Source organism: Malus domestica, chromosome 01, assembly GCF_042453785.1.
Source record: "Malus domestica chromosome 01, GDT2T_hap1".
Classification (NCBI taxonomy): domain Eukaryota; kingdom Viridiplantae; phylum Streptophyta; class Magnoliopsida; order Rosales; family Rosaceae; genus Malus; species Malus domestica.
This window is the reverse complement of record NC_091661.1, coordinates 22,073,986-22,089,226: the sequence shown is the minus strand read 5'-3', so window position 1 is coordinate 22,089,226 and position 15,241 is coordinate 22,073,986. Positions and strand designations below refer to the sequence as shown.

Sequence of the window (15,241 nt, the reverse complement as noted above, 5' to 3'; positions counted from 1 at the left end):
ACAACTTATATAACACGTGAGGAGAGCAATAGAGGAGAGACAAATAGAAGGGATACACCCGCGGGTGAGTTTTCTCTCGTATTTGCGTCATTGCGTCGGTATCAAAGAGAGCCATGTGCTTTTCTCTTATACTTTTTGAAAAAGGTAGGAAGTCTAGTAGATAGGTGCAGATTATGGCACAAATTGTTCGAATCAATTGTTGATGAATGATGATTGAGGACCATCTTGCAAGCTTCAATTGTGGTAGCAACAGAAAATGATTACTCAAATGTGCCAAAAATATTGATTGAAACAACAACAGCAACAACCAATTCCCATCATTGATAATTAAGCCTTCCTTCTTTTTCAAGCCAAACCTTGTGGCAAAATTTGAGTGCTTCAACCGGAAGGGAAGAAAATTAGGTACGCCCGAAGGCCGAAGAACCGAAAACAAGAGCAAAAGAAACCGATACGAAGCAATACAAATCTCAAATTCCAGTACCCGTTTCAGAATTTTGTCTACTACAAATGAACTGCAAAAAGAATTCCATTGCAAGGAAGAAAAACGCGAAAAAAACGAATGCAAAAGGAGACAACACAGACTCTAAAAACCTTAAGGACCTACTCGCCATCATCATTGTCACTAACATCTAAGAGTCTACCATTAAACTTGCATCTCTCTAACCCTTCATCCTTTTTTTTTTTTCCAGGTCTCTCCTTCTACTTAGCTAAATATATGGTCATCTATATTGGCTCCTTACCCCCCATTTTGCATCCCTGTACAAAAAACCAATGAACAAAGAAATGAAATGACGCTACGGCAAATAACATAAACTGATGACAGAGAGAACGAAAAGCTGTGGACTGTGGAGTGTTCCGACCAGGGAACGTTGTACTCTACTGCATCCTCCTCCCCCTCACATGTAATCCAGCGAAATGCTGTGGTTAGTATTGGGGATGAGCTCTGGAGTTTCGGTCATTGCTGTTGTGGTCTCTCCAAAGGGAACCACTTCCCCGCCTTTGTTTCTCATCTCGATAACCTTCTTGTGGGAATTGGAGTGCAAGGCCGGAACAAAGGTGGGACTGGCAGCGGGCCGGTACTCAGGGAAGAGACGGCCTGACTTGTAGCGGACGCCACAGGCATTGCATAGGGTTTTCGGCCCCATTGGGCCTGCCCTCCACTGGGGTGTCTTGGTGATCTCACAATGCAAGCATTTCCTCACTGCTCCCTGAGTAGTGCCGGAGCTTTGATTTCCCTCCGCGGGAGCCTGGGGAAGCGTCAACTTGATCTTCTTTTTCTTCTTCTGCTCCCCGGAAGCTTGCCTTGGTATCTTGATCACAGGACGGGACTCTGCGAAATTCTCAGAATCCGAATGGACCTTCGGAGGGAGCAACTGCTGATGCTGAAGGGCCTCTGCCTCGGTAACAGAGGAAGCAGGGGAAATGAGTTGAATTGCGGAACGAGGGTTGAATGTGGCCGGGCGGGGGCGCTTGCTGCGAGCGCGTCCACGCTTGCCAGGGACCACCGCGCCAGGGCTTTGCGGCACATTCTTCTCGACGGAGCAAGAGCTGCTGCTGTCGAGGACGGAAATCGGGCTGGAGGTCTGGAACTGCTGGTGGGACGGTTCCCTGTTGATGAAGGAGATGTCCGGTTTGTTGATTGTGAGGCTTCCTCCAGAGAAGGAATCCTCACAGAAGTTTGACAGCCATTCCAATTGAACAATGTCTTCAATCTGTCAAACAAATACACAAACAAAATTAAAGCTTCTAAATTTTAATTAATTCAAATAATTTTGATCAACAAAAACCCAACAGAAATTGTGCTTTTTGACAATCGGAGGTACTCATCACATCACATGTCCCATATTTCACCATGCAATCACAAGTTGTTTTTACTGTTCATAAACCCTCCACCGACATACGAAACGGTGTAGTTTAGGTGTTTAATTGACCGAAATACCCTCGTACCGGAGGGAACACAATTTTATCTTCTAAGAATACCCACCACATGATCGGCACATGCGGCAACCCAGAGGGCCCTGCCCACCTTTACGGCTGGACTTGCCAGCCTGGCACGTCAACTTCTAATTTACTCAATTAAATAATAATAAAAAATCACGATTATTTTTTTTGAAAAATAAAACCTGTCCTAATTTCAACGTATGACGTCACCCTCACATTCAATTCACAGAAATCCCGTGAAACCGACACTGATAGATGCCACGCAAGCAACGAGAGAGAAAACGGGGAGAAGAGGGAGAGTGTGACTCACCGGAACGTCGAGCTCGGCGGAGAGGTCGGAGGCGGAGTTGCAGGAGAAGACGGCGTCGTTGGGAGGCTGGAGCGAGCCGGAATGGCCGGGCCAGAGGGAGGAGGAGTTGAAGGCGGCGTCGCAGTTGGGGGCGGGGCCTAGGGCGGACTCGACGTCGTCGGTTGGGAAATCGAGGAGGTCGTCGATGGTGTCGAAGAGGCTCCCGCAGTCTATATCGTCGATATAGTTCGGTACGATCATTTTCTCCGTCGCAAATTGTCCTGAGGAAAACACGAAAAGCCAGAAAATATAATCAGCCACGGAATGACCTTCTGAGTTTTTTCAAATTTAAATCTTCATGGCAATGTGGCGGCGCATTTTAGCAGGGGTGCGTAATTAAACGTAAAGGTTAAAGGTTCATACGGTTCGACTTTACTTGTATTTCACACTGACGAAGAAAAAAGAGGGAGGAAAAAAAGTAAAAAAAAAATTAAAGAAAATAAAAGAAAATAAAAGTAAAAGGGGCCGAAAATTAAGGTGAATTTAGAGCTTTCAGTAAAGTGCAACCAACACATGGCGTAAGGTGGCGCCAGCTGGTACCAACTCCAACTCCGAATTTTCCACCTTTTTTCTTTTCCTTTTTTGGAAAATAATAAACACGGAGAAGATAAGGAATTTTCGGTAGAAAGTTTGAGAAAAATCGGGTGGAAGAAGTTGAATTTGAAGCGAATTCTGAGAATTTCCAGGAAATTGAGAATTTAAAATTTGAAAAACCAGTTCACGTTTTTGAGCTTCCAAATGCGTTGAATTTCTGAAGCGAATGCGAACGAAAACGAACGAAATTCAAAGTTTTCGAACTGAAATTCAGTAAAAGGAGGAGAAATACGTAAGAACTGGAGGGAATTGTGCGTTTTCCCTCGTTTTCCGAGCAACCAAACAGAAAACAGCCATTGCCGACGGTTCAGAAACTGGAGAGAAAATTACAGAGGGAGTGGAGAAATGCAGAGCCAAACCTGTGAACTTGTTTTGGTTTCGAACTCTAACTTCACTCTCCCGCCTAAACAAACCCGTAAGAAGACGAAGAAGAAGAAAGAATCCCCAAAATTTGCAGAGCCACAAAAACCTCCTACTGCTTCTGCTGGTGCTACTAAAACTACCAAAACCCTATTCCTTCTCAGTTATAAGGAGGAGTGAGATATAGAGGAGAGGGAGAGAGAGAGAGAGAGAGAGAGAGAGGAGGAGAGAGAAAGAGAGAGGGAATTTAAGAGAGAGAGAGAGGGGAATGGGGAAGGCTAAAAAGGAAGGAGGAGGAAGAGAGTGAAGCTGTGGGTAATACGGTAGGTGAGCTTCCTCCTTCATTGCTAGCTGTCTCCTGCTATCGTCACCTTCAAGCCACACCCTTTCCCTCCCCCCACGGGTCCCACGCACCCCACCGCTCTCTCCCCCTTACACCTTTTCTTTTTTTCTGTGAATTTATTTAAATTTCGACACGGATTTTCACCGCGAAAATAAAAATTAAACAGAGAAAAATAATAATTGAAAAAAATAAAATGGAGGTGGGGTTTTGGGTTTTAGGTTTTGTGTGTATCCGCTTACTTTTTCGCTTTGAGTTGTCTATCTCTGGAACTTCTGCTTTTCTTCTTCCTCCTTCCGTGCTTTGCGTGTGAAGAGACTGAGACAAGAGATTACTTATAGAAGCCTCCTCTCAGCTTTAACCGCCGTTCTTTCTAACTTTCTCCCTCCCTCTCTTTTACCTCTTGCTTTTCATCTTTTCGGGTTACTTTAGAACGTCACAGTAGCGTTATTTCAAACTAAAACTTATATTTATATAATAAGTTTAAATAAATACATGGAAATTTTTAATTGGATAAGATTGTGTCACAGTGACGTAATTTTATGCTAATAACAGTTAATTATGTCATTATTTTGTATATGTGGCGATATTTAATTGGTTTAAAGTGTTATCATTGATTACGCGTCGTAAAATTTCTTTGGCCCTAAGTTTTCTATCAACCTAGGGCTCCGTTGTTCTTTTCTTACAAGGCGTTTTAGCGCATCATACCATTTTATTTACTCTTCGTTACGCGGTTACGTTGCCAAAATTACTACCCGCTCAACGTGGAAACGTAATTAAATTTTTAAACGCGTAGGGCATTTTTGGCATTACAAGATTTCTTTATTTTCTTTTTCTGTTTCCTGTTTTTCGTTTTTTTTTTCAATGCCATAAATGGTTTGTTATTATCTGTTGTTTTTTTCTGGATTTACCTTCTATGTTTTTGCCTAGGTCAAATTGCCATTAGGTCAAGTTTGGTAAATTAATCAAATTGGTTCATTCGTTCCACTTGTCTATTAACACAATTAAGAGGATATGATTTGGTTTTCACTATTTGTTAGGTTTATAAGTACATACGTCTTGATTTAGTAATAGGTTGCAAAACGGATATGCACTCAAAGATATAGTGACAATATCAGTGAAATTAGGTGTAATTAGAGATTCGTGAGTTTACAAAAGCATGCTAGATGGTTTACAAAGTAAAAAGATTATTACATATCTCGTCGCAGCGCAAGTGACACACATGTATAACACATGGTAACTTAATTTAGATACTGAATACAAGCAAACAAATTAAGAGAATTACAATTCGTAAAGTTTATACTTGAAACCTAATGAAAACTGAATGCCACTTAAATAAATAAATGTGGGTCAATCGAACCTTGAGTGGAGATTAATCCCTCCATCCGGGTGTGGGGACACTTCATGGCATTTACCAAAAAAATAAATAAACAAAAATGGAAAAGGATCCGGCGAGGATCATTTTCCTAGGGATTCCGCAATTGTGTCCGTTTATTGTACATCGTGCGGTCATAAATCATTTAAAATTTAAAATTCAAATATAAATAGTACCTAACGAAAATTGACCACACAATGTACAATAAACGAATACGATTGTGGGATCCCTAGGAAAAAGATCAAGTGAGAATCCTTTTCTTCTTAAAGTCCCATATCGGTGGGTTCAAAGAAGTCCAATGGGTTTAAATAGGATTATCCTACTCTAACTAACACCAAGACCTTTTGTGGGAAAACCTCATACCTGACGAATTGGGCAGGTGGTAAAGTTGGAGATAGTATCAGTGTCGTTAGAGTGGGACGGGCCCGGCGATCTAAAAATCCAACATGGTATAAGAGCCCACGGTTTCGAGCCCGTGCAAGCTAATGAGCTTGTGTGCAAGCCAACGAGTTTGTCACTCATAAGGAAACAAGTCTAAACTCTTAATATAGAGACGACCACTGAGTTTCATTGAAAACAAGTGGGCCCAACATGAGCCGACCTCTGAGTTTCAATTACCGATGTGTGGATCTCCACATATGAACCACTAAAGGAGGTTACACGTGAGGGGGGGTGTTAAAGTCCCACATCGATGGGTTCAAAGAAATCTAATGGGTTTAAATAGGATTATCCTACTCTAACTAATACTAAGGCATTTTGTGGTAAAACTCCACACCTGACGAATTGGGCAAGTGATAAAGTTGGAAATAATATCGGTGTCGTAAGAGTTGGGCGGGCCCAGCGAACTAAAAATCCAACATTTCCTACAAAAATAGGTCTCCTGCTCCATGTAGGACCCCACAAATTTATATGAAGCAAAATATTGAAAATTGTTGTTTATGCCTTATAATGTGTCAAATTCCACCCTTTTCTTTTCACTGAATTGTTTGTTAATTATGTCACTAACGAGTGAGTGTGATTGATAATCTCACACCATCCAAATTTCATCATATGATTCAAATCGACCGTTCATGTGTCACTGTGGCATAATTTCTGATATTATTAACCATTGTTCGAAATTGAAAATGTTGCATACGTACAACCAGAAAGAAACAATATATACAAATACTTGGTGCAGTGCAGCGTCAGTAATTTAGGGTTTCACTTAGTTGACACTCCCTCTTTTGGTAGAACAAAAAGTGAACGATTAGTTTTTGTGTTTTCAATTTTGACACCACATAGCTTTAGGGTTAGGTCCACGCGGTTGAAAATCTTTCGTTGAAGAAAGTCGTGTTATGATCAGTTGTTTCCGCACATATCTGATTGCCAAACTTACATTTAATCTTAACGTAAGAAATTTGCTACATGTACAACGTAATTCAGATTGTTAATTATTGTAAAACTTACATTTGATCCATCTTCTAAAATTGTCAGCATGCATAAACCATTGACGTTAACAAAATTCATGATAAAGTCTAAATGGTCACACACTGGTAAAATGCCTAAATGGCAATACAAGATGGACTTTGTGTGAAGTGGGTAATCACCAACTGTTATTTCTAACTTAGTTCACGGGGTAGCTTAATATCCTATTACTTTAGGATGATATAGAGCATGTTTGAACGTACTTTTATAATGGGTGAAAGAGCTTTTAGAAAAATGGTTTTTGAAACTAATTATTGGTAAATATACAAGTGGATTCTGAAAAAATACTTGAAGTGCTTTCTGCAAGAGGCTTACAAAAAGAACTCTAAGTGCTTTGGAATACAAAACATTTTCTCTAAAATCACTTTCATCATTTTAAAAACGCTCAAATTAAATATATATATATATATATATATATATATATGTATGCATATTCTCTCCAATCTCCACTACCTAATGCCATTGGGATTTTTGGTCAAATCAGAGTACAAGCAAAAGAAAGAAAAAAAAAACCATAGTGCACCTCCACCAGTATGCTTAATTAAATTTCGAAAAGCCTTTACCAAGCTAATTAGACCAGCAAATCACATATATTAACTTTGGAATTAATTAAAAAATTAAAAATTAAAAATTTGAGGAAAAAAAAAAGGTTAATAAAAGTGACTCCGCAACCGAAGCATGTTTCATTTGGGACTCATGGCAATGATGGGCTTCACTCATATTATCGTCTTTCTTTCACTCTCTTTTTAACTTTGACTTGATCTCTACTCTTTGCATCGATCCCTTCTAAAATACTCCGTCTCAGAAAATTCAGTAGGGAAAAGGTGGTCGTGATTCGGTCTAAAATTAAACATTTTGTTTTAATTAAGAACAAATTAAATTAAATTAAAAGAAGAAAGGTCTTAGTGTTCTGTGAAAACCCTTTTCCTTTACGTTTAACTTGGATTTCACTCTTTGTATCACTTCCTTCTGAAAGACTTACCTTGTACAAAAAGTGAATTTGGGTAAAAATCCATATTGACTTTTAGCCTGTCATGGTTTAGGCGTCTTGCAACTTGAACACGGAGTGGACCGTTGGAAATAGACGTAACATTCCAGTAATGCTACTTAGACGGTCAAAACTGAGTAAATTTGACGTCACTCTTTCTATTAGAAATAGGGTATACCATTGTATTGAAAACTAATCTGAATCAGATAGTACATTAGACAATATGATCAGCTCTGCCTGTGCGCTTAAATAATGTTATTCGAAGAAAAGTACTGAGATCAAATCAACTAAATAAAAGAAACCCCATTGGCTAATCTTGAAATTGATAAAATCTAAAAACATAATCTTTGAAAGCTTTTGGGGGCTTTTTATTTCCTCATTTATAATATGCACCCCAACATGACCTTTCTCAATTAATGTTTAAACAATATTGCAAGGACGTCCAAGGACAACAATTTTTTTTTTTTTGAACAAACGATAGTATCTATACTAAAAGGATGGAGGAGTGAGCTAAACCTCACACTAACCTAAGACTTCTCATTTAAAAGTGGAAATGAATGCCACTAGACTGTAGTACTAAATCGCCAAGGACAACCACTTTAGTATATAAACAAACCAAAGAAACCGATAATGGACACATTATTTCTTCCCTTCAAAGATAAGGAAGCTATTGATTTTGTGGTGCCATTATTTACATATATATGTGTGTGTATGTATTGATACATACGTGTGCGAATCGTATTAAAAGACAACTTTTCTTAAAAAAAAATTATAAAATTACATACAATAATATAAATATTTAGAAACCACCGAAACCCTAAGACTGTAGCACCGACGAAATGCATAAAGGCAACGTGCATGGAAATGGGCACACATGAGATGAGACCCAGTGCGCTCCATTAATTACGGCTCGGATTGGATGGCCATTTTACCGGCACGACGTCGCGTTGATCAACACTGTGAAAGTAACATCTCCTACGACGTCCCGAAATTAGTGATCGATCGAGAGAACACCAAATTTAATCACACTACGATCATGTGTCGTTGTCACGATTTAACCTAAATTAATATTAAATAGCCATATAATACGAAATTAATAAGATTAAAAGCAAATCACAATCGGGCTAGTTGCTCTCTGGAATCGACAATCTGTCGGTAAGAAAAATGCCAAGGGAAATAGCATATCGGCTGCTATGCACATGCCACCGTTCCCCAATGGTACTATTGAGTGACTAGGTCACCATGCATAATTCATTTTTTTTATAACAAAAATGGCCATGAATTGTGTTATTAATATCAAAACCTAGTAGGTGTTTGTTAAATTTTGGTCAAATAAATTATCAAATTATTATAATTCAAGTCTTGTAGCTTTGATTAGCAACCAATCCCCCCAAAAAAGGACTTAATTTTGATTCTTGCAACTCTAATCCCCTCATTGTTATTTGGTGAGTTGAACGTTGATTGACTCATCCGATGTATAAACCATATTCTTTTTAATTATTTATATTAAAGATTTTTTTATATAAAATTTAATAAGGTGATTACTAAAATTTGATTTATGTGTTATCAAATCAATCGTAATAGATTCTAAGTCATTGAAATTTTGATTAGAAATAAACCCCACCTAAAAATGACTTAATTGATTTTTAAATATCTCCGACTTCATAATTGGTGTCTTAATCTCTGATTTGACAAGTACGTCAGCGTACTTGAGTACAACTCTAATCAAAACTAAAATTCTAAGAAACGTTAGGCGCTAGTTGGACAGCGGGCAGGGGGGCCTAGCGCCTAGGTGGATTTATGTAAATTTAGTATATATCTTGCAAATAAGGGTCTATTTACACCTAAAAAAATTGTATTTGTATGGATAATAAAAAAATGATAAAATGCAAAAATAGAAGTAGAAGAATACACAAAGTATATACATCCAAAAAGTTCAATATTTAAAAAAACAGTAAGCATATAATCATAATGAGGAAGATTCTTACATGATAGACCAAATTCATCTTGTTCATGATCCTTGCATTGGATTGGACATAAACTAAATTATTTAACCTTGTTGTATCTAATTTATTTCTTTTCTTTGTATGTATCCCCTCAAAAGTGCCCCAATTCATTTCACTATTGGATGAACTTGTAGTAAATCCATCATTTGCAAATTAGATACACCATTTCCATAAGTATACCACCATGAAACCCAAAAAGAAAAAAGCACACAATTAATAACAAAATAAAAAAAATAAAAACCGCTTAGGAGCTGCCTAGGCGGCCGCCTAGCTCCAGATCGATTTTTCGAAATGATTTGCCCTAAATCATGGCGGGCCTTCACCGCCTAACGTCTATGTCAATTTTTAGAACATTGATCAAAACAGATACAGACTCATTGATAATTGGTGACTTGAAGCCCGGCCGCCTCATTGAACATATACAAAATTAATTTTAATTTTTGTTATATTTAAAATTTTACTAATTATTCTTTCAGAACAAAAATTAATGTTAATATTGAGTGTGTTGGTCATTCACTGTCTCTAAAGTCCAACATTATTCTGCTAGACAGTTGTATTTCACGCGCCAACAAATCACGTTTTTGATGTTAAGTGTTGGTTGTCATGTATCCATGAAGTTGATTAGCCGAAAAGACCGCGTAACCTTCGCATTTTTGAAAGGACATATTTACCCTTTAGGTCTGCTTCTTTTCATTTCTGATAATGGGTATTAAAGTAACTTCAGTTCTCTTGCTGAGGTGTCGGTGCCCGGCGCGACAAGCGGGGGAAGTCATGCTGTCTAAATGTCATATGCGACATGCGTGCGAGCATATAGAAAGAGCCCATGTTAGAGCGGGACCCACCTTGCATGATCCACCGTCAACGCTTATGATGTGGCGTTGGTGGATTGTCTGCGTACGGTAGACCCCACGCAGGGAATCAACTGTTCAATGCCAGGTAGACTGCGAGCAAGTTAAGGATGAGAGAGCACGAGACGTGGGGTCGGGTCACGTGACCCTGCCTCGGGATTCGTCTTCCCTTGCTTAGACACATTACTTTGGCCTATTTAAACTAATGGTTGGTCGCCACGTTGCACACTCTTACTTTTCTTAATAAAGCGTCGTCGTACCGTTGGAATCCTTTTTTTTTTTTTAATTTTCATTTTCCACCTTCTACTATTCATGAGCTAGATATTTTAGGAATTGGATCCGCTCCAGACTTTAGTTTCCGAAGTCTAAGGATCAAATCATCTAGACCGTTAATTAGTGTGTAAAAGAAATCAGAATCATCGATTTTGTGTGATGAACCAGGAAAATGAGTTAATGAGAACCATTGGATTGAAATTGTGCAGCCCATATGAATTGATCCTTAAATTTTGGACAATAAGGTTCGGAGCGGATCTAATTCCAATATTTTACATGGGCAGTGGGGCCATGAGCACAAGGCTTTGTGGGGCCCGGTAGCACTGCCGTACAAATACATTGTTGGCGACTAAATTGTGATTTGGGGGCCCTTTTGTGGGAGTGTAGGACTAGTTTTAGCCCAAAAATCAGTGCATAATTTTGGACAACTATTCTATTACCCAAAATATTGTGGGTTCTGAAAAATGTTCCTATTTTTTTTTTTAAACAATAAAAATACATTAAAGAGAAAACCTACGGGTACAACTGTTCCCTACATAATCAAACTAAAGAGCATGAAGAATAAATGATCCCAAATATGACAATCAGTAATAAGAAGGCCATGGCGAGTGAGGCATCCGTCGCAAAGTTAGCCTCTCTATAAATATGCCTCTAGTCAATGCAATCAAAATTGGCCGCCGTCTACTTGATATCTTTAATAATAAGAACTAGATTCCATGGCGTCGCACCCTGGTCCAACATTGACTGAATGACTAACTTAGAGTCACTTTCAACCATAATCTTTTTATAGCCCTTCCTCTGAGCAAAAAGAAGGCCCTATCTGAGAGCCCTAGCCTCCACTTCAGGAATAGTGGCACCATCCAGATTTAAAGCTCCACCTCCAATAATCTACCCATTATGATTCCTTAAGACAAATCCTGCTGCCGCCTTGTCCCCAGCCATATAACCATCAAAATTTAACTTAACAAAACTCTTATCTGGCGGATGCCATTTAACAATTGTGGAAGTATCATTAGTATTTCTTCTCAAACCTTTACCATTGGCTTTAAGATATCGTTCACCCTTATTTTATAAAAGGGTCTCCTTCACCATCATTAGAGAGCATCGCCGCCTGCTAAGCAACCGCCTCGCCGCAAGCATCAACTCTAGCCCATCATTTATGTACTGAGGAGCGAGCCTTTATTCTATAAAAAAGACTCCATCACCTTCAACGCCACAAGCCAAGCCAACCAAGGCAACATAAGCCACAAGCAAGGCAGCCTCGCAACATGTGCTACTTCTAGTTGAGCATTATTTCAGATTGAGCACCACCTCATATCGAGTATCAGTCCTAGACGACATCTAGTTACTTCGGCCCACACATGGACTGAATTTCAAGTCTCCAGCCAAAATAATTTCTTGATTGAAGACTTGGGGGACTACTGTTTGTACCATACTTAGGGTCTTCGTGTTTAGACCTCGTATAAATACTCGAGGGACTCAAATGTAGTTATGTAATAAATGAAGGGACATATATGTAATAAGTGAGGATCCCTTATTCTATAAAAGGACTCTTTACTCTCTTCATTAGGGGAGGCCAATTCTTAGGCCATGGGAAGAGCTCTCTCGCCCTCAGAAGTTCTCACCTTCTCAAAGCCTCAATCTCACATTACAGAGGCTCTATCCCTCACAATTCTCTCAGAGAAATACAATATCAGTGTGGACGTATCCCAAACATTGGGGTGAACCACGATACATCTTGTGTTCTTTACTTTCTTACAGATTCACGGTCGGATTTACGTTGTTCTAAGACCCCTCTGATTTTGTGCATCAACAGCACACATCAAAGTTGGTCCACCTGAGGCCTGTTGTGACACAACCATATAACACCATTCAGTTGGTTATCGGATACGAACCCGACATATCGCATATGCGCGTTTTTAGTTGTGCGGTCTATGTACCGATCTCATCGCCCTTACGTATAAAAATAGGGTCTCAGCGAATGATGAGATTCTATGTCGGATATGATTCTCCTTCGATTATTCGTTACATAGAACCTTTGACAGACGATCTATTTACCGCTCGTTTCGCGGATTGTCACTTCTATGAGACAGTCTTCCCGTCGTTAGGGGGAGGTAAAAATGTCAACGTTCCTAAAGAACGACGCGAATTATCGTGGACGACCCCACTTTGTCTCATTTAGATCTTTGCACCGCTCAGTCTGAGACTGAAGTGTAGCGCATATTAGATCTCCAAAGCATGCTAAATGCTTTCACCAATCTAGCACAAGTTACAAGATCACATATTCCAGCTGCGAATACGCCTACAAAGATGGATGTACCAAATGTATGACGAACTTCCTTCTTGGAAGCCCGGGGTACCAATCTTGGTGATCCACGTACATTAGCGACTAGCCAATCATTTGCCCCTACACAAAAGCTTGGCAAACTTTTTGGTTAAAAGGATTCACACCCTCGAAAGAGGAAATCCACATCACAAGGTCCTGAAGAGCCTATTGGGAATCCGACTATCGCTTACTCATTATATCCAATTCATGAAGAAATTCTAGATTATGGAAGCGTCCTTGAAGAGACGAATCCTCCTACCGAGAATCGTGAGATTTTGGTTTATTATGCTAGCTTAGATGATGTGTGGCGTAGAAATGAGATGATTGTCGATGATGCATTAACATTTGCAATAACTACTGAGATCATGTTGAGCGATGACATTGAACCATGTTCCCTTGATGAATGTCGACGTAGAATTGATTGGTCAAACTGGAAACAAGCAATCCAAATCGAATTTGATTTGCTTGCAAAACATAAGGTGTTTGGACCTGTAGCTCATACTCCTCCACATGTGATGCCCGTTGGCTATAAGTGGGTTTTCATTCAGAAGTGTAATAGGAAGAACGAAATTATGCGTTACAAAGCTCGTCTTATTGCACAAGGCTTCTCACAACGTCCTGGGATTGACGATGATGAAACTTATTCACCCGTTATAGATGTGATTACTTTTCGCTACCTTATTAGTTTGGTAGTTTTTGAAAGATTGAGTATGCAGCTCATGGACGTAGTACCTGTGTATCTCTATGGAAATCTTGATATGGAAATTTACATGAAAGTTCCTGAATGACTTACATTGATTGGTTTAAATATTTTCAAACCCCGAAACACGCTCTTAATTCGGCTGAGGCGTTCATTCTACGGTTTGAAGCATTCCGGAAGAATGTGGTATAACCGTCTGAGTGAGTATTTGATTAGTCAGGGATATGTGAACATCGAACTGTGCCCTTTTGTGTTCATTAAGAAGTCACATTCTGGATTTGCGATTATTGCAATATATGTCGATGACATAAATCTTATCGGAACTCTTTAAGAGCTCGCGAGAACTGCCGCTTACCTAAAGTCAGAATTTGAGATGAAAGATCTAGGTAAGACTCGATATTATCTCGGTCTCGAGATAGAGCAATGTTCAGATGGAATCCTAGTACATCAATTGAACTACACCCAGAAGGTGTTGCACCGCTTTAACGAGGATAAAGTGAAGCCTTCGAGTACTCCTATAGTCGTTTGATCGCTAGATACAAAATAAGATCCTTTCCGTCTGAAGGAGGATGATGAAGAGATTTTAGAGCTTGAAGTTCCTTATCTAAGTGCGATAGGCGCTTTACTGTACTTAGCTCAATGCACTATACCCGACATCTTCTTCGCTGTTAATCTTTTGGCAAGATACAGTAATGTGCCTACACGCAGACACTGGACTGGCGTGAAAGACATTTTCCGTTACCTTAAAGGTACTACGGATTTGGGCTTGTTCTATCCCTATAGATCCTTAAGTGATGCCGCACCTCATGCTTATCGAGCCAATTCTAGCCTTGTTGGTTATGCCGACGCAGGATACTTGTCTGATCTGCACAAGGCGTGTTCTAAATGAGTTATGTCTTTACCGTTGGAGGCACCGCAATCTCTTGGAGGTCAACTAAACAAACCTTAGTTGCCACTTCGTCTAACCATGCTGAAATTCTCGCCTTACATGAAGCAACTCATGAATGCTTTTGGTTGAGAGCAATAGTGGGCCATATTCGAAGCTCTTGCAATCTTTATCCCGCCATTGATGTCCCGATGACGATCTTTGAAGACAACGTAATATGCATCGAACAACTCAAGAAGGGTTACATCAAATGAGACAACACCAAGCACATTGGGCCTAAGTTCTTCTTTTCACATCAACAACAAGAGCATCAAAAGATTGAAGTCACGCAAATCCGTTCACAAGATAATCTGACCGACCTCTTCACCAAATCATTGCCAAAAATGACTTTTCAGAAGCTTGTTCATGGAATTGGTATGCGTGAACTTTCTGAGTTGTAACATTGCTATTTCTTTTTGGAATTGTGTCAAACTCAGGGGAAGTATCTTAAAGATACTTGCTTGATCTTAATATACTCTTTTTCCCTACGATCAAGAGCATTTTTCCCATTGGGTTTTTACTACCTAACTAGGTTTTAACGAGACACCCATCTTGGGTTGGTCATATCCATAATGACGTCTCGTAGACGTTTCTTTGGACTTTGCATTTCTCACCCATTTTTCCTTAGACTATGGATTTTGTCCCTATTCGGGTTTTTGCCATAGCCTTAGGGTTTTTTTAGTGAGACTTACTACTTATGCAAGTTCCTACCTTATTGAGAATAAATGTTGTTTCTTAGAATCAATGTTGAC

General features: G+C 39.4%; 1 protein-coding gene across 1 annotated transcript; it reads right to left on the bottom strand.

The window, feature by feature from the left end:
- Positions 1 to 459: 459 nt before the first annotated feature.
- Positions 460 to 3,673, bottom strand: LOC103430935 (GATA transcription factor 8-like). Its single transcript, XM_008369110.3, has 3 exons — positions 3,244 to 3,673; positions 2,252 to 2,511; positions 460 to 1,712 (listed from the first exon to the last, which is right to left on the bottom strand). Exons 2-3 carry the CDS (start codon positions 2,489 to 2,491, stop codon positions 897 to 899), a joined length of 1,056 nt encoding a protein of 351 aa, XP_008367332.1. The 5' UTR covers positions 2,492 to 2,511; positions 3,244 to 3,673; the 3' UTR covers positions 460 to 896.
- Positions 3,674 to 15,241: the final 11,568 nt, after the last annotated feature.

Excerpts from the sequence above, each read along its gene's own strand:
- LOC103430935 (XM_008369110.3), bottom strand. The coding sequence starts at position 2,491 with ATGATCGTACCGAACTATATCGACGATATAGACTGCGGGAGCCTCTTC. Across the intron at positions 1,713-2,251 it reads CCGCCGAGCTCGACGTTCCG|ATTGAAGACATTGTTCAATT; the intron begins GTGAGTCACACT and ends TTTGTTTGACAG.